This window comes from Sturnira hondurensis, unplaced genomic scaffold (genome assembly GCF_014824575.4).
Source record: "Sturnira hondurensis isolate 20B ecotype Veracruz unplaced genomic scaffold, ASM1482457v3 Scaffold0000780, whole genome shotgun sequence".
In the NCBI taxonomy this organism is placed as follows: domain Eukaryota; kingdom Metazoa; phylum Chordata; class Mammalia; order Chiroptera; family Phyllostomidae; genus Sturnira; species Sturnira hondurensis.
The window spans coordinates 20,957,361-20,983,174 of record NW_028073411.1 but is presented as its reverse complement, the minus strand read 5'-3'; the positions used below and the strand labels follow the sequence as shown (position 1 = coordinate 20,983,174).

At 57.4% G+C, this 25,814-nt stretch overlaps 1 protein-coding gene across 1 annotated transcript in view; it reads left to right on the top strand.

Annotated features, from left to right (window-relative positions):
- Positions 1 to 1,648: 1,648 nt before the first annotated feature.
- MOV10L1 (Mov10 like RNA helicase 1) overlaps positions 1,649 to 25,814 on the top strand; it is a 37,946-nt gene continuing 13,780 nt past the window's right edge. The window contains exons 1-13 of the mRNA XM_037049085.1: positions 1,649 to 1,745; positions 2,513 to 2,697; positions 7,422 to 7,584; positions 12,263 to 12,375; positions 12,742 to 12,929; positions 14,273 to 14,422; positions 14,663 to 14,895; positions 15,166 to 15,298; positions 16,127 to 16,321; positions 18,704 to 18,818; positions 20,977 to 21,154; positions 21,345 to 21,415; positions 22,928 to 23,019. Coding sequence (XP_036904980.1) covers positions 1,649 to 1,745; positions 2,513 to 2,697; positions 7,422 to 7,584; positions 12,263 to 12,375; positions 12,742 to 12,929; positions 14,273 to 14,422; positions 14,663 to 14,895; positions 15,166 to 15,298; positions 16,127 to 16,321; positions 18,704 to 18,818; positions 20,977 to 21,154; positions 21,345 to 21,415; positions 22,928 to 23,019 — 1,913 coding nt within the window. The remainder of the gene's footprint in view (positions 1,746 to 2,512; positions 2,698 to 7,421; positions 7,585 to 12,262; positions 12,376 to 12,741; positions 12,930 to 14,272; positions 14,423 to 14,662; positions 14,896 to 15,165; positions 15,299 to 16,126; positions 16,322 to 18,703; positions 18,819 to 20,976; positions 21,155 to 21,344; positions 21,416 to 22,927; positions 23,020 to 25,814) is intronic.

The following is a 25,814-nucleotide window of genomic DNA, read 5'->3' as shown; positions in this document are numbered from 1 at the left end:
GCCTGGCTGGGCAGCCCCAGACCTGCCCGAGGCTCTGGTCTGGGGTCCCACTGGCAGCTCCCGAGCTCCCAGGTGCGCTTTACTTCTGCTCACTAGGCAGAGAAAGAGGCCAGGGATGCACTTCACTGGGACACACTGGCACGCCGACAGGCGCAGCAAGAGTCTTTATGCGCACGGCCCCAGCTTGGGCACTCTGAGAGCCAGCTCCTCCAGCACAAACCCCCGTGGAGTCTGAGCAGAGACATTCGTTTCCACTCATGGGACATCGTGTTGTCTTAGCTTCGCATCCCAGTGAGGAGGGCTACTAGGGCTACTGTTCGCACACTAGAACCCGTGAAGGAAAGAAGGGACTGCAAAGCCTCCCAAACGTCTTTATCGACTGCCTTTTAAAGCCATAAGCAGAGTTGGCAGGAATTGGTCCACTGGATCGAGCTCTTCTGTGTTTCTTCCTTGAATGGAGTTTCAAATGTACACTTCTATGATTTACAAAGTGACCTCCTGATCTTTCCAGCACCCAGCTGGCACCGCACATAGTTATTACAATATTACTGACAATATTTGTTCCCTGTGCTGGGCCTTCCATCCCCATGACTATTCTGTAACCACAGATCTGAACTTCTCCGTCCCTTCCCCTTTCTCATCCAGCCTCCAACCCCCGCCCTTCTGGCGACCATCAGTCTGTTCTCTGTGTCTGTGAGTCTGTTTCTGTTTTGTTTGCTCATTTGTTTTGGTCTTTAGCTCCCACGTATCAGTGAGCTCATACAGTATTTGTCTTTCTCTGACTTATTTCGCTCATCGCACACCCCTCTAGGCCCATCTCTGCATTGCTCTTTATTGGGAGGAAAACGTTCAGCAGATTTCACCATTTCTGAGCTTTTCCAAAGTTGTTTTCTACTAAGAAATACAAACAAGTTGCCTGGAATGAGGGATCATGGTGCGGACACCTCAAGCCTCCAGAGTCATGGTCACTTGAGAAGCGCTCCTGGGTTCTGGCAGCGCCAGTTTCTGGAACAAGTCCTGTTCTTTCCAATCTCCAGACCAACTCTTGTTCCCGCAGGACCTCCTGCTCCTGCCGCTGAGGTCTTCCCCCGGCTTCCACATTCGTGCCTCTATTCAGCAAATACTGGGTTGGCAAAAAAAAAGTCTGCTTACTTTTATCTATAAAATGAAAGACACGGTTTTCATTTGCACCAGCAAGTTTATTGATTTGTGTATGTCCGTTATCTTCTCTCTATTGGCTTCTAGAGGGTAGAGGCCAGAAGTGCCCACCTGCACAGAGCCCCGCCCACCTGCACAGAGCCCCGCCCACCAGTAGGAGCCTCGCCCGGGCCACTGCATCACTCCCACAAGTCACCGCGCTTTGCTGGTTAGCGAGCTAACGGTCGCCAACGGCCAACCACAGACTGCTAACGGTTACAGAGGGCACGCAGGCCCCACTGGCCAATATCGACATGACCTGCGTACAGGCGTGGGCACTGTGATCCCCATTGGCTGAACCCCACTGGGCGCAGTTGCAGGCTCAGAAGGGGCAACCCCATTGGCCACGCTCCACGAAGCAAGGCGCAGGCGCAGGCACGATCACCCTATTGGCTACGTGGCCACGAGCCTCGGGCCGCTAGACGCGTCGTGGACAGGGCAGCAGTCGGTCATGCTTCGCCTCGCGGCCAAGCTAATGGCCTTCTTCTGGAGGAAGGCAGATGGGCCGGAGGAGGAGGTCTGGCCGCCAGGGCTCGAGGCCCTGGAAGGTGCGCGTGGGGCAGGGCCGGCTTGCAGTGGGGTTAGGGCAGGCACAGGTGGGGGGCGGGCCGCGGCCTGGGAGTCCCGGTGAGAGCTGCAGTCGGGCGATGTTCTCTAACCTCCCCAAGGGGAGCACGCCTAGGCCGAGACCGGCTCTTTCTCCATCTGGCCCTCTGTGCAGTGCGGGCTTGAAGAGGCAGCCCGAGCTAGGGTTCCACTCCAGGAGGGCGGCGGGGCCGAAGGTGACCTGTGCTCCCCGGGTGTCGCCTGTGACTGGAAGCAGCGGAGTGGGTGCAGCAGTGTTCTTGGCCCTGGGTGGAGAGGGTCACTGAGTCGCCGGGGCGTGCCCGGAATCGCCTGCGTTGCCTCCTTTAGTAATACAGAACCTCCGCACGCTGCCGCCGCCACCGTCCCCTTCGTCCCCTTGATGACAACGAAAGAAAACAGTAATAACATCTCCTCAGATGCAACAGCGCCATCGACAGTTGACGCTGCACCCTGACCTGCGCCAGCCTCTCCGGTGTCTGCACTGCTCCCGGTTCTGTTCCTTGCACAGCTCTTTGGGTCCCCTTTGAGACAGGTGGAGAAGGCACAGCGTGGCCAGGGACCTGGCCTGGGTGTGCATGTTGCAGGCGGGAGAGCTGGAGTCTGAGCCATGGGCAGCCTGCCTCATACACCTGGCTTTCTGAACCTTCCCCAGGAAGGTCCCCTTGCCCCCTGGGGGCCCCATACTCAAGGCGGGCTCACTGGTGTAACCTTTCTGTTTACCCACTAGGTGACGCCAAGTTGAAAACCGTGCGGGGTGTGGTGACAAGGTACTGCAGTGATTATGGCATGATCGACGACCTGATATACTTCTCCAATGAGGTTGTGACTGGCAAGGCGCTTCTCAACGTTGGGCAGGAAGTGATTGCCATTGTGGAAGAAAACAAAGTATCCAATGGCCTGAAAGCAGTCAGGGTGAGGCCTTGGTTGGTTCCGGAAGTTGCTTGTGGCGGGGGTGGGGGTTCGCTGTGCTGTGCTGGGGGAGGGGCGGCCTGTTCCTGCCTGGCGTGCATTTTTTCTCACGGTGGTCTCTTAAAAAAGTGGTGGTCACTGTAAGTCATTCAAATACCATGGAAATTTGTAATTCATAAGTTTGCCTCTCATTACATACCATAGAGAATGCTTACCATTTATATGGCCTCCTACTCTTTAAAAAGCATTATTAAAATAATAATTATTGCATCCTTTGTTAATGCAATTAGCAAAGACAATTAGTGGGCTCTATTACTCAACTTTTTTCATTTAAAAAACAGTATTTTGAGTCAGAAGCCCTGGCTGGTGTGGCTCAGTGGTTTGAGCTCTGGACTGTGAACCAAAAAAATGGTATTTTTGTGCTCCAAATTGTTGGCAGTAGAATCACTGGTCTAAGGGCAGGCACATTTAACTTTTTGATGGGATCACCCACTCTCCCTCCAGCAGTGGTAGGCTACCCTGAACTCCCAGGAGCACGTGAGAGGCTCTGGACCCTGACCAGTCCGGTCAGTGGGCAGTGACCTCGTCATTTTAGTTTGCACTTCGGTTTTACAATAGATCAGCATTTCACTTTTTTGTAGGAATTATTTCCATGTCCTTTGTTCATATTTTTTCTTGGGTCCACCTTTTTAAATTAAAATTCTGTATTAGGGAATTTATAGCTTTTAAGGGAAATTAGTATATGAAAGTATTGCAAATATTTCCCCCAAGAGTGCTTTTTGGCTTTTGTTTTATGAGGTGTTTTGTAGTTAAATGTGTCTGTCTTCTCGTTGTAGTTTCTGGGCTCTGTACGCACCCTAACAGAGGCTGACTCTACTTCTAACCACAAGTAAACGCTCAGGTTCTCCTCTGACCTTTGTTGACTGACATCTACATATTTAATCTGCCTGGAACTTACTGGGTGTGCAGACTGCGAGAAGGAACCTGTAGCTACCAGTCATCCCACCAAGTAGTTCATTTTCCCCGCCAATGGAAAGGTCTCTTTATCATGCATAAAGGTCCCTTTATCCCATATGACAGGGACCCTGTCCGCACTGATGCCTGCAAGGGCCCCGGCTAGGTGGTGCCTGTGGGTGGCAGGCAGGTCTCCCTCCCACTGAGTGCGGAGTGCTCTCCTGGCCCTCCCCTCACCCTGACCCATGTCAGCGTCATCTGCTGTCTGGTGCCTCGGCTTGGGCTCGCAGTTGGACAGCGCTGAGTTTGTGGCTTGTTCAGGCTCAGTGCCGGGCGGAGCCTCTCTGCGGCTGATGGCTCCCTTTGTGCTCCTGTCATGGGTCAGTGCTTTCCTTCACCCAGGTTCTGAAAGTTCCTCGTTGAGTTTGTTTCCAAGAATTTTAATGTTTGTGCTTCATTATCAGTGTGATTTTTACTTCACGTTTTCAAGTTAATTTCTTTTTCCTATATAGGAGAGCTGTTGGTTTTTGTTACGAGATTTGGTAGCTGGCAAACTGACTGAGCGTGAGTCAACTACATTTTAAAAATGGTTGAGATGTACTTTGTTACTATTTTGGTGGGTAAATGCTATCTTAATGCTTAATATCATCTTTCTCAAATTTTAAAGATAATAAGCATATTCTAGAATCATATTCGGTACAATAGCTTCCAGTTGTGTGGCTATTTAAATTTAAATTTATTAAAAGTAAGTACAGCCCTGGTTGGTGTAAGTCAGTGGATTGAGTGCCAGCCTGTGAAGCAAAGGGTCGACAGTTCAGTTCCCAGTCAAGGCACATGCCTGGGTTGTGGTCCAGGCCCCCAGCAGGGGACACACAAGAGGCAACCACACATTGATGTTTTTGTCCCTCTCTTTCTCCCTCCCTTCCCGTCTCTCTAAAAATAAATAAATAAAACAGTTTTTAGAAAAGTAAGTACAAATTTAAAATTAATTCTTCAGTTTCACTAAGTACATTTCAGGAGCTAAATGTAGCTGGTGGCTACCAAATTGGGCAGCACAAACCTGAAATGTTTCTGTCACTGCAGGTCTGCTGGGTCGCTCTGCCCTGGACCACTACGAAACAAGAAGCAGGTTTCTCCACGTCCCCCCACAACCCATGCCCCTTCCCCCCCGCACCGCAGCCTCACACCGGGCAGGGCTCTGAGCCCTTACGCTGGGGACCAGGTCACGGGACCTGCCTTTGCCCATCTGCCAGTGTTGCTCCCCTGGGTCAGGTGTGTGGCGGCCCGTCCCCCGGCCCTCTGGGTGTCTTCGCGTATTTTTGATTTAGGTATTTCATTGTGGTAAAGTGCTCCCGACAGAGAATTGACCATTTTTATTTAGGTGTTTCGTTGTGGTAACGTACTCCCGACAGAGAATTGACCGTTTTAAGCACTTCTCAAGCACCCTTCAGTAGCTCTGAGTGCCTCCACTTTGCAGTACGGCCGTCCCCGTCACCCATCCTCAGGACCCGTTGTCTTTCCCAGTCCAAACTCCTCCAAGTGATTGGCCGTTGCTCCTGTCTCGGAGTTTGGCTATTTGAAGTCCCTCATATAAGTGGAATCATGGAACGTGTCCTTGTGTGTCTGGCTTATTGGACTTGGCATGATGTTTTCGAGGATTATCATCCATGTTGGAACTTGATTCCTCAGTAAGGCTGAGGGAGGCCCCACCGTGGGGGCGGGCCCTGGTGTTTCCTCCCCGCCCCCAAGCCGTTGATGGACATTCGGGTGGTTTGGGCCTTTTGGCTGTTGTATCGGTTTGAGTCTCTGTGTTCTTTTGCATGTGTACCTAGGAACGGGACACAGGGTCGCGTGGTAGGCCTGCATTGAACTTCAGAGGACCTGACAGGTTCCTCCCGGAGGCCACCCTGTCCTGCGTGGCCGCCAGCCATGCACCGAGGCCCCCTGTCTGCATCTCAGCCAGCCCGAGCCGTTGTCCATGTATTGGCAGTAGCCATCCTGCTGGACACAGAGTGGTATCTTTTGGTTCTCATTTCCAGTTTTCTGACAATAATATTGAGCCCGCTTGTCTCAAGCCTATGGGTTATTTAATATTTTTTGGAGAAATGTCTCTTCAAGTCCTTGGTCATTTTTTAGTTGGGTTATTTTCTTGCTGAGTTACAGAGGGTTCTTCATACGTTCTGGATATTGATCCCTTATCAGATTTGAGATTTGCAAATATCCCCTGTCATTCTGTGGATCATCTTTTCACTTTTTCTCGTTAGTACCCTTTGATACACAGAAGTTTGAAGTTTTAATGAACTCCACTTTATTTCTTTTTAATTACCTGTGCTTTCAATGTTACACTAAAAACACCGTTCACTTATCCAAGACCATGGTGATTTTCACCCATGCTTTCTTCCTGAGAGTCTCACAGTTTTAGCTCTGAAATGTACCTCTGGTCCGTTTTGAGTTACTCCTGGGGTGTGGCGTCGGGGGCGGTATAACTTCGTTCTTTCCCGTGTTGGTTCCAGTTCTCCCGGCGTCATTCTGTGAGAAGACCTCACAGTGGGAAAACCCGTTCCCCAGGGAGTGGTCACCCTTGCTGAGACCGGTGGGCCGTGCCTGTGGGTTTATTTAGCGCTGGACTCTGTCCCTGTCTGTCCTCAGGTCGCCACAGTGCCATTGTTTGATGACTGGGCTTTGTAGCAAGTTTTCAAATCCAGGGGGGAACCTCCAGCTTTGTTCTGCCTTTTCAAGGTTGTTTTGTCTATTCAAGGTCACTAAAGAGTCCTTCTGAATTTTAGGCTGAGTTTTCCATTCCTGCAGAAGTGCCCCAGGGATTCTAACAGAATTGCACTGAGATTGCAGGTTGCCTCACGGTATTGACACCTTCACAGTGAGTCTCCCGGTCTGTGACGACGGCGCCTTCCCACTGACCCGGGTCTCCTTTACCGTGTTCCAGCCACATTTTGTAGTTTTCAGTGTACACATCTCCCCCTCCCTTGGTTAAGTTTATTCCTGAGTCTCTTTGTCTTTTTGATGTTAGTGTATGCATCCAATTGGTTTTTTTATTTCTTTTTTTGTATCATCCATTGCAAGTGTACAGAAATCCAGCTGATTTTTGTGTGTCAAATCTGTGTCCTGCAATTTTGCTGAATTCATTTATTACCTATAACAATTTTAATGGAATACTTAATAGTTTCTACATATACAATCCAGCCATCTACAAACAGAGATCATTTTACTTCTTCCTTTCCACCAAGTTAGATTCCTTTCTTTTTTTTTTTTTTTTGCCTCGTTGCTCTGGCTAGAACATCAGCACTGTTTGGAACAGGAGTGGCAAAAAGGCATCCAGGCCTTTTTACTGACCCTGAGGAAAAGCCCCAGCCTGTCACCACGGGGGCGTGGGGGTGGCTGTGGGCGTGGGCCACATGGCCTTCGCCTGCTGAGGACGCTCCCTTCCCTGCGACCTGAGTTCATGGAGCATCCTGTCACGAGAGCCTGCTGAGCGTTGTCGGGCCCTTTCTGGGTGACCTGAGACGGCAGCGTGTTCTCCAGGGTTCTGCCAGCAAACATGTCACATGGACTGATTTTCGTGCATGGAACCGGCTTGCCTTCTGGGAAAAGCCCCCCTTGGTTGTGGTGCATACCCCTCCGATACTCTGCTGCACTCGGTTTGCTAGTGTTTGGCCCAGGGTTTCTGCGTCTCTCTCTGTGAGGGGCTAGTCTTCGGTTTGCCGCTCCTGCGGTCCTTCTGTCTCTCTTTAAGCAGAGGCTTGTGTGTCTCTCAGGTGGAAGCTGTCTCTGACAAATGGGAAGAGGACAGCAAAACCCAGGGAGGGGGGCTGTCAGACTCCGGCCCCCGAGTGCTGATCGGCTGTGTGACCTCGCTGACCAAGGGCGCAGGCTACATCAACCAGACCACGTACTTCTCTCTGCAGAGTGTCTGCGAAGGTAGGCTGGTGGGTTGCACTTCACAGCTGAAGGTGGGTTTCGTGGCCCTGGCCAAGTGGCTCGGTTGTTGGGAGCATCGTTCTACAACCAACCACAGGGTCGCAGGTTCAATCCATGGTCAGGGCACGTGCCTGGGTTGCAGGCTTGCTCCTCAGTCCAGGTGCATGCGGGAGGCAGCCAGCTGATGTTTCTCTCGCCTTGGTGTTTCTCTCTCTCCCTCCTGCCCTCTCTCTAAAAGCAAGGGGAAAATGTATTTGGGTGAGGATGAAAACATCAGCGAAAGTGGGTTTTGTGGGGTGGCTTTGTTTTTATGGGTCAGACTCCCAGTGCTCACGTGTGCCTTTGAGAGGCCGGGGGCCGGAGCAGCGTCTCGGGGTGGGGAGGGGCTGTGTGCAGGGCCGTCCTGCCAGGCAGATGCTCTTGTCACTCGTGCTCCTGCGTGGGATGCAGTCACTTGTACTGGGTGACTATTCCTGTCACATCGTTGCCACCACAGGTCTGTATGGAGGTGGTATCGTTTTTAAAGTCCCGCACCTGTTTTCAGGTGGACTTGGGGGTAACCTGGTAACTTCCCCAAAACACACGTCCGTGTCGAGTTGCGTTTGTCTTAGCGGTACTTTCCGTCCCTGTGTCTGTTCTGAAACCACGCATTTGTCCTCCTAATCCCTCCGCCGTCTCACCCATTCCCTCTGGCAAGCATCAGAACGCTCTCCTTGTCTGGGATTGCCCCTGTTCTTCTCGTTTGCTTAGTTTGCATTTTAGACTCAGTCGTTTATAGGTATGTATTTGTTGCCGCTTTATTGTTCGTAGCTTTGATCTTCTTTTTCTTAAATAAGCCCCTGAAACATTTCGTGTAGTAATGGTTTGGTGATGGTGAACTGCTTTAGTTTTTTCTTGTCTGGGAGGCACTTTCTCCGCCCTTCCATTCTAAGTGACAGCTTTGCTGGGTCGAGCAACCTGGACTGCAGGTCCCTGCTTTTCATGACCTTGAATACATCTTGCCCGTCCCTTCTGGCCTCCAAGTTTCTTTTGAGAAATGAGCCAACGGTCTGATGGGAACTCCTCTGTAGGTAACTGCCTGCTTCTCCCTGGCTGCTTTTAAGATTCTCTCTTTATCTTTAACCTGTGGTGTTTTAATGATGACGTGTCTTGGAGTGGGCCTCTTTGTGTCCATCTTGTGTGGGACTCTGTGCTTCCTGGACTTGTGTGTCTGTTTCCTTCACCAAATTAGGGAAGTTTTCTCTCCTTACTTATTTGAGTGGATTTATGCCTTCTTGCTGTTTCTCTTCTCCTCCCGGCGCCCCTGCGATGGGAGTGTTGGACCACTTGAGGTTGAACCAGAGGCTGCCGACACTGTCCTCGTCTTCTGGGGTTCTCTCTGCTTCTTGCTGTTCTGCTGGGTTGTTTTCTGCCTCCTTATGTTCCAAATCATTGATTTGAAGCTCGGCTCCATCCACTCTGCTGTTTCCCTGTCAATTGTCCTTTATTTCAATCAGCGTGTCCTTCGTTTCTGGATATGTTTTGTGCTGCTGAGGTCCTCACTAAGTTCCTTGGGCTTCCTTATAAACCAGTGTTTCGAACTCTGCATCCGATAGCTTGTTTATCTGCATTTCATGTTCTTTCTCTGGAATTGCGTTCTGTTCTCTCATTTGGACCATGTTTCCTTGTCTCCCTGTGTTGTCAGCCTCCCTGTGTTTGTTTCTATGTATTAGGTAGAGCTGCTTTGACTCCGTGTCTTGGTAGCATGACCTAACATGTAGGTGTCCTGTAGGGCCCAGTGGCTCAGCCTCCCCTATCACCCAGGCTCAGTACTCGAGGTGCCCTTCGTGTGGGCTGAGCACACCCTCCTCTTGTGGTTGAGCCTTGGTTGCTTCGGCAGGTCAACGGGAGGGATTTACCCAGGCCAGTCAGCTGGTGGGACTGGCTGTGGCCACTGACCACCACCCTCCACCCTCCACGGAGAATCAGCTGTGCAGGGGCAGGTGGTGGTGTCCCGACGTGGTCTGTAGCTGACCACTGGGTGCAAAGGCCTTGGTGTTCCCTGGGGGGTGCAGGACAAGGGGAGCCCCCACCTGTGTTCTGCCGGGGGCCACCCTGCCTGAGCTGTAAAGCAACCCGAGATGGCTGCTGCTTGTGCTGGGCCTGGGGCTCACTGAGGCCGGCTGCTGCTTGTCTGAGAGGATTTAGGAAGCTGTGAAGCCTGAGCCGAGACCAGCCATTCACATGGAAAAGTCTCTGTTAACAGCTTGGGTGGGCCTGTAAGTTGGGTAGGACAGAGTCTCTGGGGGTCTCCAGGGTGGGGCAAGCAGGGGTAGCCAGGTTAGTGGAGTCTCGGATATGGCACCTGCCTGCCGGCTCTGTGCGGGGAAGGCTCAGAAGAGGGGCAGTGGGCTCTGCCTACTTTTGTGTCTGGGAGACAGCTGTCCCCCAGCTCCAGCCTGGGTGTCAGCCACTTCGGTTCCTCCCTGTGTGCCACCGGTGCCCTTCAGGCTGCTGCCCCGGCGCTGGAGCTCAGAGGAGGGAGTCTGAGTGGCGAGTCTGTGGTGGGTTCTCTAAGAGGAACTGCTCTGGACTCCCTAAGTTTCCTCCCCTGACCCAGTCCCCACTGGTTATTGCAGCCAGAAGTTGTGGGGGCTTATCTTCCTGGCGCTGGAATCCTGGGCTGGGGGGCTGGTGTGGGGCAGGGACTTCTCCCTCCCAGGATGTCCCTCCCGAATTTTCATCCACCCTGTGGGTGTGGGACCAGCCTGTCCTGCGTCTGCGCCCCTACTGCCAGTCTGGACGGATGTGGTTCCCTTAATTCTGTAGTTGTCAGACTTCCATTCCACTTGGTTTCTGATGGTTCTGAGTGAGGGTGGTTCTATATTTTAGTTGTACTTTTAATATGATTGTGCGAGGAGGTGAGCCGTGTTTACCTATGCCACCATCTTGACCAAAGTCGCTCCTCCTCGTTTTCAAACTAAACTTGTTCATGCCCCTGCTTGTGAGGTGGAGAGGAAGTCCCACGGGTCCTTCGTGAGACCTTCTGCGAGGCCCCAGTGCCCAGAGCCACAGGTAGTCCAGGGTTTCTTCCCTGTGTTGCTGGGCAGTCTCTCGACTCCAGGCCTGCTCCGTGTGGACCACTTGGCCTTGACCTCTGGCTCATGGTTGGGATTAGCCCCCAGTACAAGCCAGCTGGTGCGCAGGAGGGGGATGGAGGTGGGGTTGGCCCTGCCCTGGGCCCCGGTGGTGGCCCCTTTCTCTTCCACAGCCAAGCAGGGTGGGCAGGCTGCACTCGAACTGGTGCCCAGCTCCGAAGGGAGGGCCAGCGTCGGACTTCACTAAAATGAAGTTCGTTGTCAAAACCTGTATACGGACTTGTAAACTGACGTCGTCACGTGAATGGACCTTTAAAGTAGTGCTGATCAGACACTGTTTGCAACTGATTCTTTCTAGGAAATGGGAAAATAATACCTGGGCACATTAAAACCACCTACTGTTGGTTATTCAGCCCCCATCCGTGGTGCATGCTGACATACTGTAGTCTCCGGTGCTCCTGGCAGCCTGTCACCGGTGGTGATCCACGCGGCGCACTCTTTGGGAGCCGCGCTACTTCACCACGTGTGTGGGCCCAGGAGGCAAGAGTTGAGAGCCAGCAGCCACGATGGGTAAACGTGCCGTGCGGAGCCCATCTCGTGCGTCACGCGATGTCCTGGGCGTAGTCCTGCTGCTGCACAGCTCACCTGGGGTGGCCGGTCTCTGGTGCCCCACGCCCGCCAGCCCTGCCTCGTGGTCCCAGGAGGGATAGTCCCTGTTGCAGGGGTCTGGCTTGTGCATGCTCACCACCAGCTTCCCGGAGAAACAACTCAGTGCCCGGTCACGCCCCCTGGTTTGGGGGCGTGTTTCTGGCAGACGCATACACTGCAAAGTCACCCAAGGCCGCAGCTGCTGAGCTGAACACCCAGCTTGGCAGCCACCCCACTCACCCTGCGCTCCCCCGTCTTCTGGAGGGGGAGCCATCGCCTGTGACGGCATTGCACGTCGCTGATCTTCCCAGCCCCACCATGCAGCCTGCCAGTGGGGCCTGGTGGCATGTAGCACCCTGCAGGCCGAGGCACAAGCCCCAGGGACAGCCACCTGGCGTGCCCCGGGGCTGCGAGGCACAGTGATCTCCCAGCCTGAGCTGCATGGGCGTAGCTGCCAGCCCTCACCTCCCTGCATCCCCAGCACCCCGTGTCCCCAAGGTGGGAGGGGCACTCACGCCGTCTGGGCAGACCTGCAAAGACAGGGTGCCTGGGCTCATGAAACTGCCCACCCTTGTGTGCCCGCACCTCCAGGCAGTGGAAGGCGGTGGCAGGTCTGCCACTGAGCACATTCGTTGCTCTGCTGACGATACTTGGGGGTTTGTAATAAAAGTACAGATTTCGGGGAGTGTCTGAATCTAATGGGCTCTGAGACCGTGTCCACCTGCTGCATGGCTGCCTGGCTGTGGACCTGTGAGGCAGGCAGAGTTGGGCTGCGGGGAGGAGGCCATGAAGTTGGATGGGTCTAGAGGAGATGCAGGTGACACATGCATCCCTGCCAGCGGAGCACTGCACGTCTCCTCTAGAGCAGGGAGGCCTGTGCACCGTAGGCCCTTCTGAGGGGCCGGACACTGCGGTTGGGACAGACCTGGTAACGCTGCTGTCCTGCCTCGGAGGTTTTGAGCCGTGCAAGGGAGACTGGGTGGAGGCCACGTACTGGATCCGGCCGGGCACGTGGAACAGCGAGGCTCTGCTGGTGAAGCCACTGCGGTACAAGCGTGTGGACAGGGTAGGCATTGGCCCTCACTCCCCCTGCTCTCCTCGGCGCCCTGGGGCCACCAAAGACCCCCTGGCGTGGTGTCCTGGTTCCATCCTACGTGGGGCACACGTGCAGAAGCCCTGACTGTGGACAGTGAGGCAGCTGGCAGCCCAGTGAGGGTCATGGCACATGAGGGGCCCTGGCTCCAAGGTCTCCATGACTGATGTCATTGTCAGGACATCGCTTCTGCTCCAGGAGCAGGGTCCCACTCCCCTGAGGTTCCCCGTCATCATTTGCAGGGGCCCAGACGAGGGAAGGCCGCGGTCACTGGTTGGTTGTTCTGGGCCCAGCGGAGCCCGGCTGGTCAGTGAGGCCGTCTGGATTCTGTGCCTGCAGGTCTGCATTTCCAGCCTCTGGGGGAGAAACGGGGTGATTGATGACAGCATCTTTTTCACCCTGGACTCCGTGAAGCTTCCGGAGGGGTACGTGCCACGCAGACATGACGTGGTCAGCACCGTGGTGGTAGAGAGCAGCCAGTCGTGCTACCTGTGGAGGGCCCTGTGCGTGACCCCGGTGACAAGACGGTAAGGGGACTGGCCACCGGCTGGGCAGGAAGGGGCATGGAGGCCTGCGGTCTGGGTGTGAGAGTTGCCTGGTCGAGCTGAGTGGCGGCCGTCTGCCCCCTCCTGCTGGTGGGGCGCTGGTGGCAAGGAGGCGTCTCCCGTGGGTGTTTGTGGTGATCAAGTCAGAGGTCCTGCCCTGCCCTTCATCTGCCCTGGGCGGTTTCCCTGTGTGGTGGGTTTCCACCGTGTTCTTGACCATGTTGGCACTTTACTCCTGGTGCCGGTGTCCTTCCTACAGTGCCCTGGTGGCCTCTGCCCCTGCCCAACGGGCTGGCAAAGCAGTGGGCTGCCTGCTGTGGGCTGCCCCTCCTCCACCTGCCTCCCCGCAGCTGGCTGCCTGGTGCCAGTTACTCATGTGTCATCTCACCCCCTCGAAAACGCAGGCTCGTTTCCTGCCGTGTACTCGAGCCCCAGAACCTGGGGGCACAGACTGGCTGCCTCTCAGCCCGACTCGCCTGGCTCATCCTGTCCAGCAGCAGCCTCATGGTCTCTCTTGCTTGGACTGCTCTGGTCTTTCCCAGCCCTGACCTCCTGCCCCTCGGTGACTTGCTGACTTAGCTCTCAGAGGCGCAGGGCCCACTGGGTGCAGCAGCGCCTGCTGCATGCTTTGGGTGGGCAGGGCCAGCTGGCTCCTGGCTGTGGCCTGTCCCTCCAGGGCAGCCACCTCCATGGCTCTGGGCAGCAGGGTGAGTCAGGGCAGCCCTCCAGAGCAGGTGCTGGTCATTGCTGGGCCAGCGACTCACCCCAGGCCTGGCCCGGGGCTGCTCCCTCGTCTGCCTCAAACAGACGACCTCGCCAGGCAAGGGGAGGCCGCCGCAGTCTGCGCCGGGCTGGGGGCTGGCTCCAGCCCCCCGATTCCGGTGTCCCCACCATCCACCAGCGGGGGCTTGGGGCTGAGTGGAGGAAGGGACTTGCTGAGTCCAGGGAACTGGACGGCTGCCTATCTGATGGCGTGGGGCCAGTGAGGGCCACCTGTGTGCCCCCGTCCTGGCCACAGAAGTGGGCCTGGCACAGAGAGGGCCGTGCTCTCTCTCTGGTGTCACCACGGTGTTGGGGCCCCTCTGTGGAGTCGACTGGATTGCCGTCTCCGTCTTCGGGATGAGAGACGTCCTCCGCACAGACCCACGGCGCTGGAGGAGCGGGCTCCCGCCTGCAGACCCTCGGGGGGTGGACGCTGCCCCTCTCCCAGCAGCTCACCCTGCACCTGGCGTCCCGGCTCGGGGCGGGGAGGCTGGTGGGAGGGTGGCGGTGCCGCAGGAGGCAGCCTGCTCAGCGGCCGTGACCCCACCTGGGCCTCTCTGCAGAGACGCTGCCAGGGCTGCTGAGGCCGAGGCTCCCGACTCGGTCTGCGAGGCCCTGTTACTGGAAGACAAAGGCAACGTCGAAGTGACGAGGATGACCGACTTCGGAACTGTGGAGGAGGGAGGCAGCAAGAGCATGGTGCTCTGCGTGGAGTGAGTCCGGGGCTGCATCATGGCTGCTGGCCGGGCTCTGAGCCGCGCTGCGGGACCCGGTGTGCTCGGCTCGGTTGCTTTTTGGTCTTTGGAAACATTCACCCTAGTACTTCCCTGGTGCCTGGGCTCCAGAGGGTGTTCGCAGCAGACTTGCCCAGTCACCGGGAAGCCGCGTTCTACAGCAGCTGAGCGTGTGTGTGTCCGAGGCCGCGCCGCTCGAGCACAGTCCCCTCTCTGCAGGAACAAGGGAGACGTTCCTCAGCACTTGGTCAGCTGCAAACTGGCTGGATGGGACAGAGCCAAACAGTTCCGGTTCCACATGCTATGGAGGACCCAGCGCTGCCTGCCTGCACCTCCTGGAGCCGACCCTGGGAAGGTGGAGGGCAGTGTCCGCCCTGCAGACGGTGTCCGAGACACCCAAGCCTGTCAGGTGCCGGAGAGCGGCGTGGGCCACAGCAGCGCTGTCCCCCCAGGTAGACGGGGCTGGGGGCGGGTGGCTGGGCTCCTTTGATGCCATGGGCTGTCCAGTTCTGGACTTCTCTGGCGTTTTGGGGACGGACGGAGGCGTGTCAGACACGCTGCTCCCTGCAGACAGCTCTAAACTGGGGAGAGCTGCCTGCTGTCAGCTCGCTGCTGTCTTCTGTCTGGCGCTGGGCCGGGCGGGGCTGGGTGTGGGCGCGTGCATCTCTGGCGTGCCACCCCCCTCAGAAACAACTCACCGCAGGTCTGATCTCGCCTTCCAGGGGGCGGCACCTGTGAAGCAGAAAATGGGGGAAAAGGACAGAGCGCCTCACGGGAGCAAGCAGCCAAGCCTGCACCCAGCGGGCTCATCCCTCCCGGGGGAAAAGCCCTGGTTGTGGTCATTTGCGAGGCCAAGTACGTGGCAGCAGGGTCTGCAGCGGGTCTGCATTGGGGACGCTGACACGCTGACCTGGTGGGTCCTGTGTGGGGCCCTTCCAGGTCTGATGTTACAAACAATGTGTGTAGCTCTTTTGATGGGACAAGTGGAGACGGTGGCTGGCGTGAGTTCAACCGTGTGAGGCACTACCCCTGCCCCTGAGCTTGACAGTGGCCCCCACCCCTCCTCTGACTTGTGAGTGACAGAACAGGCCGGCCACCCTCAGCCCTACGGAGCCAGGCCCCTGCTCCCTCTTCCTCCTCACCCGTGTCCAAGCTCCCACCACGGCCTGCTGGTCACCCGTCAGCAGGACACTTGGACTCTAGGCCTCTGCCTGCGTCTGCTAATTAATTGTAAATCTCTTTAAAACTCGATTTACGAGTCCCTGCCTTGATAGAGCCCAGCGGCATCCAACCACAGTGACGCTTACAGCTCCTCCAGCCAGTGGCATGTGAGGAGGCCCGTCTGTGACCTCTGAGACACTGGGACAGTGTGTGACTGGGGCCGGCACTCGGGGACACAGGGTGTCCATGAAGCCCATAGCAGGAGATTGGGCAGGAAGCAGAGTGGCAGTCGGCGTCTCAGGTCGTGGCGGGCCGCTCTGACGGACACGGGAGCCCCGGACGTGCGCATCCTTCTGCCGTGGGTCTGTGTGTCCCCAACACGGCTGTTCGGGGGTTTGACCCCCAACACAGAAAAACGCCCTGTGCCCTTTGCTCTGTTGACCAAGAGGCCCAACTGCCCACGCGCACAGTGTGCACAGTGGGTCCCTGCTGACGGTGCAGACGGGCCTGCTTGGTTTCCAGGGCCGCCGGCCGCTGCAGGGAGCTCCTCCTGCTGTGCTTCTCCAGCTTCCTGATCGGGCGCTTCCTGGAGGTGAGCGTGGTGAGCGCAGAGGAGACCCTGATTGCCACGCGCGAGCCGTTCCTGTGGAAGAAGTCCCGAAGTCCCCAGGCGCCTGCACCCACAAAGTCCACCATTGTCGTGACCACGCAGAAAAGGTACCATGACGGGGAAGACAGCAGCATGGCCAGGCCTGTGCGACGCTGTGTGAGAGCTGGTTGGGGGGAGGCGGCGTGTGTGCGTGGGGGGCCCTTTCCACCCTTGCACTTGGGGTTGGTATGTTTGCACGAAGCCGTGTCCAAGGGGCCTGGGGCACAGCCCACTGTACGTGTGCGGATGGGGAGGTGGGCTGGCGATGGCCTGCCTGCCCCTTCACCTTGCTGGCCTCCGGGTGGCCCTCCCAGACGGTGACCCTTTCCCTCACTTCTGCTATCTCTGATGTTTCCGACAGCCCAGTCCCCAAAACAGCCTGTGCCCCCCACAGCTCCCCAAGGCATCGGTCAGTGAGGGGCCAGCAAACGTGGCTGCCATGGCCTTTGCAGGCTGTCACAGCCCCCAAGTGTCACTTGTGTTTGAGGCAGCAGAGCTGTTCGGCTTCCTGAAGCCTGTTGGAGAATATGGCATCTTTGGAGAAGGAAACCGAGAGCAACATCACTGTCTTTTAGTGCCACGGGGCTGGGGGACAAGGCGCCACAGGGTTTAACTGGTGTCGCCTCAAGGATGGGTGAAAAGCTTTGTGCCAAAAAACCTGGTGTGTGTGGACGCGACAGTATTTCCTGGCCAGCCCTGTGCAGTGTGGACACTCACCCTCAACTGCGGTCACTGATGGGCAGCTCAGGGACCACCCCAAACCCATGGGGCACGCGGCCGCCTCCTTGTGCAGGATTGGAGGGCCCTGAGTCCCTGGTCGCAGGCTGCCCACTAGCAATTCATGCTGGGCTGTCCCGGGCTTTACGGACGGGCTGGCTGGAGGGAAGTCTGCAGGCAGAGAGCCAAGAGTCTGCCCGCCTTCGGGGCGTGGCCGTCGTCTGAGCCCTTGCACTAGGGAGCTGTGTGACCTGGGCCAGTCTCCTGACCTCTCTGAGCCTTGGTCACGTTTGGAGAGGAACAGGCCCGCCCCCACGTGCTCACAAGGTCTGTGCACCTGCTGGCACGGAGTCCCCAGCAGTGAGGGGCGTTGGCCACTGACGGGCTGTGCCCTGGGGGTGGAGCTCAGACTGCAGGGTGAGGAGTCTGCGTGGCTTGCGGGGGAGTCCCCGTGACCGCATCTCCATCCCAGGAGCTCCCAGAGCCCCGGGCTGTGGTCGGTGGACCAGGCCGCCCACAGCAGCCTGGCCTGGCCAGAGGACGGGCTGACCAGCACAGGTGTTCTATCCCTGGTCCATCACTTGCACTGGAACATTACAGCCATCGCTGTGCAGTTCATAGTGTCCCTGAGACAGGACACTTTTGTCCTCAGATTAGTGACCCAGCTTCTGTCCTGGCTGGCCCCCCAGTATCTACATCTGCGCCCCCCCTTGCAGTCGGCAGCCCCACATGTCCAGCCATGTGGTCACACTGTTCCCACCAAGGACACTTGCTGGGTTTGCGGCCACTTGGGCTGTAAGTGGCCTGGGTCTTTTCACTCAGCTCTTTGAGGCCGAGGGGCAAAGGGACCATTGGGGCCACGGACCGGCACGTGTCATCGGGGTGATCTCTCCCCTTCTCTGTTCCTATCTGTAATTGCTACTTTTCTGTCACTTGCTGACTGTCCCTGCTTCCCACATACGCTTCTCATGTGGATCGCTCCGGCCTTGCTGCAAACTGGAGGGGGGAAGGTGTCCCCACTTCTCAGCAGGTGCTGCTGGCTCTGGGTCCCCTGGGGCCTCCCTGCTGAGATGCTGAGTGGGAGGACCCCTTGCGTGCGGCAGCCCTTGAAGAGCAGGGGAGGAGGCACTGGCCGAGCCCACTCAGGCGTGAGTGAGCAGGGTTAAAGTGGCCGTGCCAGCACCGTCCTCGCTCAGTGCCAGGCGCACCTGCACAGTGGCAGCGGCCCTGCGCCGCTTGGCGCCGGGACATCTCCCGGCTTCCCTCTCTGCCCTCATGGTGCCCTCTCGGATTGGCCACAGCGATGCGCTTGCTGCCGGCGCCCCTCCCGGGCAGGGTGGAGCCCAGGGACACATGCCTCCCGAGAGAAGTGACAAGCTGAGAGCAGGACGGCCCCCCAGTGCAGAGCAGCTGGCAGCAGCATGTCCCCCACAGCCCCGACCTCAGCTGGCGCCGCAGGCAGGCTCAGGTCCTGGGGAGTGTGGACAGCTGTGAGAGACCCACGGGCCCCAGGGCGTCTCGTGCATCAGGCCCGTCCGTCCGCTCTTGCAGGCAGGCCCCCCTGGAGAGGCCTGGTGGGAGGTGGGCAGAGTAACGATGAGTGCCCTGCTGACACCTGGTGGGGACCGATGGCCTTGGGCCTCTCTCAGTAGGCAAGGGTGGAAAATAATATGTCTTACACCAGGTGCCCAGGTGATTCAGAACCGCTTCCAACTGTGAATCTCTCTTTTCAGGAACCTGAGACGCCAGCTTCCAAGTTTCCTCCCCCAGTACCCAATACCTGACCGGCTGAAGAAATGTGTGGAGCAGAAAATTGACATCCTGACTTTTCAGCCGCTGCTTGCTGAGGTAGGAACGAGGCCTGATGTGAAGTGCTGACCGGCCACCACACTCGAGTTTCTGACAGCGTCGGACGACCATCTCGGTTCAGACCTCCGCCTGGTGCCCACTGGCCGCCGGCACTGGGAGTCCCACCCGACAAGCTCTGCTTCCGAGGGTCCGGTCCAGGCGGCGACGCAGTGTTCTGTACGCTGCTGATGGGGTTTGGTTGGGAGGCCCCGTCTTGCTGTTTGGTTTCATTTGTTTCCTTTTTCTCTCTTTCGCTTTTCGTGTGTGTGTGCGTGGTGGCAGTGACCTCCTTTCTCGGCCGGCATGCCACCTTTTGTAGTGTGCACAGTTGCCTCGGGCCCTGTGCTGGAGACCTGGGCCGCTGAGCGCGTGGTGTGGCCGGGTCAATGAGGAACTGAGTGTGTCATGCACTTCCACGGCGACCTAGGCCCGCGCGCATGGCCCGGGTCTGCAGCACCAGCTGCAGGAAGCCAGGGTCTCGGGGCACCTCCCGCATCCCCACCCTTTGCCGACGGTGTGGGGAGTCTGGCTCATGCGTGTGTTTCAGACTCTGCGGCGCGTCTTACTGCTGCTGCTGTGACGGTCAGCTGCCTCCTAAGGTGTCCCAGAAGTCACCTGGCCTCCGTGGGCGCTCTTGCTGAGGGACGGGGGGCCACCTCCCGGGGGCCCGCGGACTTCTGTGCCTGGAAGGGTGTGAGGGCGCTGGGCACCTGCTGCGCCGTGTTCCGAGGACACGCCTGTCCTGCTTCCTGCCTTTGCTCTCTGCACACAGCGGAGGCTTTTCCTGCTGCTTTTAAGATGGTCTCTTCATCACCAGTGAAGAAATTCAGCTTACAGCGTGCCTTGGTGGTGTTTTCCTCACACGTCTTGGGCTTCTTAGAGCTTCTTTGGCTACGTGGACTGATTGTTTTCAGACTTGGAGATTTTTGGCAGGTGTGGCTTCAAATACTCCTGTCCTGCCCCCATTTCTGCTCGTGTTTCTCTGCTCTTTCCCATCTGTCTTGCATTTGAACAGTTTCTACTGCTGTGCCTTCTAGTTTGCTAATGTTTCTTTTTTCCTTTTTTTAAAGAGTTGTCATAATTTTATTATTTATTTATTTTTAGAGGGAGAGAAACATCAATGTGTGGTTGCCTCTCGTGTGCCTTCTACTGGGGACCTGGCCCACAACCCAGGCCTGTGCTCTGACTGGGAATCAAACTGGCGACCCTTTGGTTCTCAGACTGGTGCTCAGTCCACTGAGCCACACCAGCCAGGGCCAAGTTTGCTAATTTTTCCTTTTGCAGCATGTCATCCTGTCCCCTGTACTTTTTACGTCAGGTGGTGTTTTCTCTCCACAACTCCCGTTTGGGTCTTTAATGTTTCCGGTCTTTCCTCAGCTTCTTGAACACAGATGACATGGTTACGATGGCGGCTTTAGATCCTGTCTCCTTAGTGGGTCGCAGGCTGTTTCTGGTGCTGGGTGTCCTCCGTCTTGAGCTCAGCTCCGCCACCTTCCGTGCCGGGGGCTTTGTGTGGCTGCCAGGCATGCTGGAGGTGGCCTCGCCAAGCTCGTTTCTGGGACATGGTTGAGCTCCTTGGGGACAGTGGGGCACTTCTACGCTCTCCAGCTCTGTCAGGTGGGGGCTGAGGGGCACTCGGGGCGCCGCTCTGCCCAGGCCCTTGATGACACGCTCAGAGCTCAGGCTGTACCCTGCGTGACCTCTGGGAACTGTCCCCTGGAACCCAGTGTTCTCCACAGATGACAGTGTGCCCCAGGAGACACTTGGGGTGTCACAACTACTGGGGTGCTAGTAGCATCTGGTGGGTGGAGGCCAGGGATGTGCTAATACCCTGTGACATGCAGGACACTCCTCCTGCCTGTTGCCCCCGCGCAGAGCAGGGCAGTGCAGGCAGCACCTACCCAGGCCCAGGAGCCCTCAAGGCCTGATGAGGGCGCTCTCACACCCCCAGCACTGGTGGGCAGCCCCCTCTGCACTGAGCGCTCTGCCCCTTGGCCACCTCGGGCCCCCAGCGCTACCTCCTCACCACCCAGGCCACACAGTTCCTGGGCTCTTTCCCTGTCACAGGGTCTGCCAGCTCCAGGTGGCCGTGGGTCCCAGCCCAAGGACAGCTGTCTGCCGGGACCTCGGCTGCCACTGACTGCGGCTTGCCTTGCAGCGCCTGAACATGACGAACTACAAGGAGAAGTTTTCGACTCTGCTGTGGCTCGAGGAGATTCACGCGGAAATAGAGCTGAAAGAGTATAACATGAGCGGAGTCACCCTGAAGAGGAGTGGGGACCTGCTGGTGCTGGAGGTCCCGGGCCTGGCCGAGAGCCGGCCCTCCCTGTACGCAGGTGGGTGGGGCTGCCGGGGGGTTCACTGCGCAGCACTGGGGCATTAGCTCCTTTTCCCGATTCGGGCTAGCATGTCACTTAAAACTCGGGCTGTTACCCAGCATCTGTCCCGTCACTCAGGCGTCATTTTTAAGTGGCTGGCCCCACGCTGTGCTGCTGTGGCTCACACCCGCTGTGTGTTTCCCACCAGGTGACAAGCTGGTTTTGAAAACACAGGAGCACCACGGCCACGTTGTCGAGTACGTGGGCTACGTGGTGAAGGTGAGGGGCTGCGGGATGGGGGCTTCCCGACGGTGGGGGGTCTTCCTGGACGGCATGGGGGGAAATGTGGGGGTGAAGTGCCAGTCGAAGGAAACACAAGGTGAGAGGCCGACGTGACATCCGCAGAGACCCTGCCGTTCCGACCGGGCAGCACACAGGCTGCACGGAAGCAGGATGTCGGCACTGGGGAGGGTTCGGGTGCCCTGAGTCTGTCCCCACAGAGGGGCCTCAGAGCAGACATACCAAGCAGACGGCCAGCTCTGACACCACCATGAGGGAGGCCATCGGTGCGCCAGGGGCTCTGGGCCCTTCGGTGGGTCCCAGTGTCCCCACCCTGGGCAGGGCAAGGGGATTGGTGGCGGGCAGGATGAGTCCACGGCCCCACCCCTTCCCCCCAGGAAGAGCTGAGAACAGCCAGGCCTGCCTGATGGGGCTGGGCTGCCGGGGTCAGAGTCGGGCTCTTGGGAGAGACTTCGCGGCACCTCACTCCTGCCCCCCCCCCACCTTACTGCATTCTGCGTTTGTGCACGCGCCACAGTCACCAGCTCAGCTCAGCATGTACTTTCTCTCCCTCAGACACAGCAGGTGGGTTGCCCAGTGTGGGGAAGGCGGCAGGTGCACTGGGCCGCGGCAGTTCCCCGCTGGAGACCCGTGCTGGGTGAGGAGACGGGCAGGTGCAAGTGAGGTCATTTCAGAGGGTCCAGGGGGCGCGGGCATGTGGGTCAGGCCCCAGGGTTGGGGTGAGGGTGCGTCTCCGAGAGTCTGGGGAGGGACGTGGCACCTCCCTTCCCTGCTCGGTTCACCCCAAAAGAGTGGCCGTTTCCGAAGGGTCGTCTGCGTTGGTGGAGCTGCCCTGTCTCGTCGCGTGGGACTGCAGGCGCACTCACTTACGCCTTTCGGTGTTTCTAACTCCATGCCCGTTTTGTGCGTTTTTGTGCGTGGCAGTACCTGTGTGTGAGGTCCTTGGGGCCAGAGTCAGCGGCCCGCTGGGCCCCCCTCACTCGGGGGATGCGCTCCCACATGTCAGCTGTCTGGTCTCATCTCAGGCTGAGGAGCCTAGGTCTGTGCTGAGCCCCCCACCCCCACCCCACCGAAGGGCCTCTCGGCTCCTGAGGAGACTGGGGCTACTGCCAGGGGTGGTCCCAGCCCTGCAGCCCTGACCCTGCCACCCAGCGCCCCCAGCCTGGAGCCTGGGCCTCCCCCTCCCCTGCGCACCACCTCACAAATGCCTGTCCTCCCTGCTGGTCCGGAACCTCTGCCTCCAGCATCTCCCTGTAGCTGGAGGGTCCTGGAACAGAGCCAGCCCCTGGTGGGTGGGAGGGGCAACCTGGAACAGCCTGGCAAGGGGCCTGTGGGTGTGGGGTAGGTGACTTCCTCCTCTGTTCTTACACCAAACTGCCACTCAGGTCTGTGGGACAAGTGTGTCACCACATGCCACAGACACAGAAGCCCGTCGTCCCAGGGAACCTCGAGTGCGAGGGACAGAAATCAAGCTGTTTGCTTGTCCTTCAGATTCACGAAGAGGATGTGACTCTTAAGCTGAACCCAGAGTTTGAGCAAGCGTACAACTTTGAGCCCATGGACGTGGAGTTCACGTACAATCGGTGAGGCCTTGGGCACTCCTCCTGCAGGGCCTCCTCCGCCGGGGCCCTGGGCGGCGACAGCAGCCGTAAGGAAGGGCATGCCGTGGGGGGTGGGGGGTCTGTGCACTCAGGTGGTGCACTCACGGGAAGCGTCTGTGGAGCTGGGGTTCGTGTTCCGTTGCTTATGGGGCTTGCAGAGCCCGTGTCCTCAGGCTCGTCCTTCGTCAGGCGTACTTCTCGCAGGTACTTCCTCAGATTGTGACGAGTGATTCTGGTGCTCGTGATACTCTGTTTTGAAGAGCAGAGGTTCTTAAGTTCAGTTTAGCAGCTTTTTCTTTTTGAGTCACACTTTTGGTGATGTGCTTAAGAAACCCACCTCATGCAATATCACTGAGGTTGTCTTCTGTGTTTTCTCCTAAAATTCTGCAGCTTTAAGTTTTACATTTAGGGCTGTGACCTGTTTTGAGTTAATTTTCGCAAATGCCGCAGCGGTGGAAAGACACTAACTGGGGGCATGGCCACTCCCTCCTGGCACTGCTGGTCTCCCTCCCTCAAAGCTCTCTGGACGCCCGCGGCCCTGCACCTGGGGGTCTGCCTGCCCCGGGGCTCGCTGTCTGTCTGGGATCAGGGAGCTGAGGCCTCCCCGGGGCGGTTTGCTCCAGGCTCGGCATCCTGGGTGGGCCGGGAACAGCTTGTGCCTTCCGAGGGCGGCCTGTCTGTCGAGGTTAGGCTGGGGCTGCGTGGAATCTCTGAGTCCTAGAGATTCAGGGAGAACTGACATCTAACATGGAGTCTTCTAGCCCCAAAGTGCCTTCTCCGTCGCCGAGGCCTTTCCCCATTTCTTCAGTGATGTTTTGTACCCTTCGCTGTATGGGTTTGCGTATGTGTTGTCCAGTTTGTCCTGACTCCTGAAGACATTTTTGATGACTCTGTGAATAGTAATTCTAACTTAAATTTCTGGCTGCTTGTAGCAGTTGATTTTTCTGTGGGAATCTTGTGTTCTCTGTGCTTGCTGAGCATAATGTTTCTGGGAGCTTTTCACAGGTCGCAGAGGATTTCCCACACGCGCCCCTCCCCGTGCTTGCGGAGAGGCCTTTTTCCCCCGGGGAATTTGCTCTGCTTTGCCTTCCCTTGCCCCGCTGCATGGCTGGGCCTGGGGAACTGTGGAAACCAAGGTGTCTGTTCCTGGGGGGCAGTGTCTGCGGCCCCGTCGGGGGGAGCAGCTGGAGTCCTAGCTTGCTGAGAGTTTAGGCAGAGTGGGTGTGGGAGTCTGTGCCTCTCATGCCCTCCGAGGTGTCGGGTGGCTTTTCCTTCCTTTTCCTTCTCCGTCTATTGAGATAGTCCATTGCACGATTGGAATAAGCCCCCCTTACCACGGCACAGTTGCCTCTGGCGTGGTGCTGTGCCTGATCTTTGCGTCTGTGTTGTTGAAGTGTGTCAGCCCGCAGTTTCCTGAACTGTCCTTTTCTGATTTGGGTACCAAGGTAACACTGGTGGCCTCACAGTGAGTTGAAAAGTATCACCTCTTGTTCTGTCTTCAGGACAGTCTGGGGACTGGCGACTGGCCGGTGAGGCGCCAGTCTGGCGTTTTCTGGGGGAAGCGCCCTGCATCTCACTGCAGTCTCTTGGGTTGGTGCAGGCCGCTCGGCCAGCAGTGTCCTGCAGGGGGCGCTCTGCAGGGCCATCACAGGAGCCTGTCTTCCCCCACCGGGTCTCATCTGTCTGTCGGCAGGAGAGCCTTCCTGCTATTTCCTTATTTCGGTGGCTGTGGGATCTGATCTGGCGCCCCCTGTCGGTTCTGACAGTGGCATTTGTTTCTCCTCTTCCCCTCGTTCATCTGGCTGGAGGGCGGCCGGTTTCAGCGGCTTCTCTCAGGACCCGCCTCGGGCACGTGGGTTTTCTCTAGCCCGTCTCTGCCACACCGACTTCTCTGCTTTTTTATTCTTTAGAGATTTCTTCTAGAGATTTCATTTGTTTATTTTTAGAGAGAGGGGAAGGGAAGGAGAAAGAGGGAGAGAAACATCAGTGTGTGGTTGCCTCTCTCATTTCCTGCACTGGGGAACCTGGCCGCAACTGAGGCACGTGCCCTGACTGGGAATCGAACCGGTCACCCTTTGGTTCACAGGCGGGCGCTCAGCCCACTGAGCCACACCAGCCGGGGCTGAGTTATTTCTTTTCAGCCCATTGATCAGTTGAAGCACTTCAGCAAACCTTTCTCATGTTCCCAGAATGGAGAACATGATTTTATTTTTATTTTGGTGAATTCTTCCTTTAATGTATCTCCGGCTGTGGAGGTAAGGGGCTGACTGCAGCTTGATGGGTTACCGTTTGCTCAGCACGGCCTCTGACGTCTCTGCCCTGCACCAACGTGTGAGTGGCTCTCACCGGGAGAGACGAGCTGAGTGCTCTCCCAGCTCCTTCCTCATCAATCCGTCTGCTTTAGGCGTGTACCTTTCTCAGAGTCAGCCCTGGCCCAGCTCCTTTCTGTCGCATTTGGGAGCTGGTTGTGTCCCAGGCGGCTTGTGGACAGTCTAGTTGGAGGGACAGAGCGGGGCTGCCCAGAGCCTCCTGCCGGGACACGTGGCGCACGTCTGTGGGGTGGGCCACACACCCATTCCTCCAGCTTTGCATGCGCCCCCTGTCAGGACTTTGTGCTGTGAGGGGTCCCGAAGGCCGCTCTGCCCTGGGAGCATCGCCTTGCACCCTGTTTTCACCCAGGTGAGAAGGGCTGGGTGGTCCTCAGGTGCCTGGGTCTTCGCTGGCCAGAGGCCCGGCACTCTTGGCTGGATGTCCTTGTTCCCTTGTGCTCTGGAGCT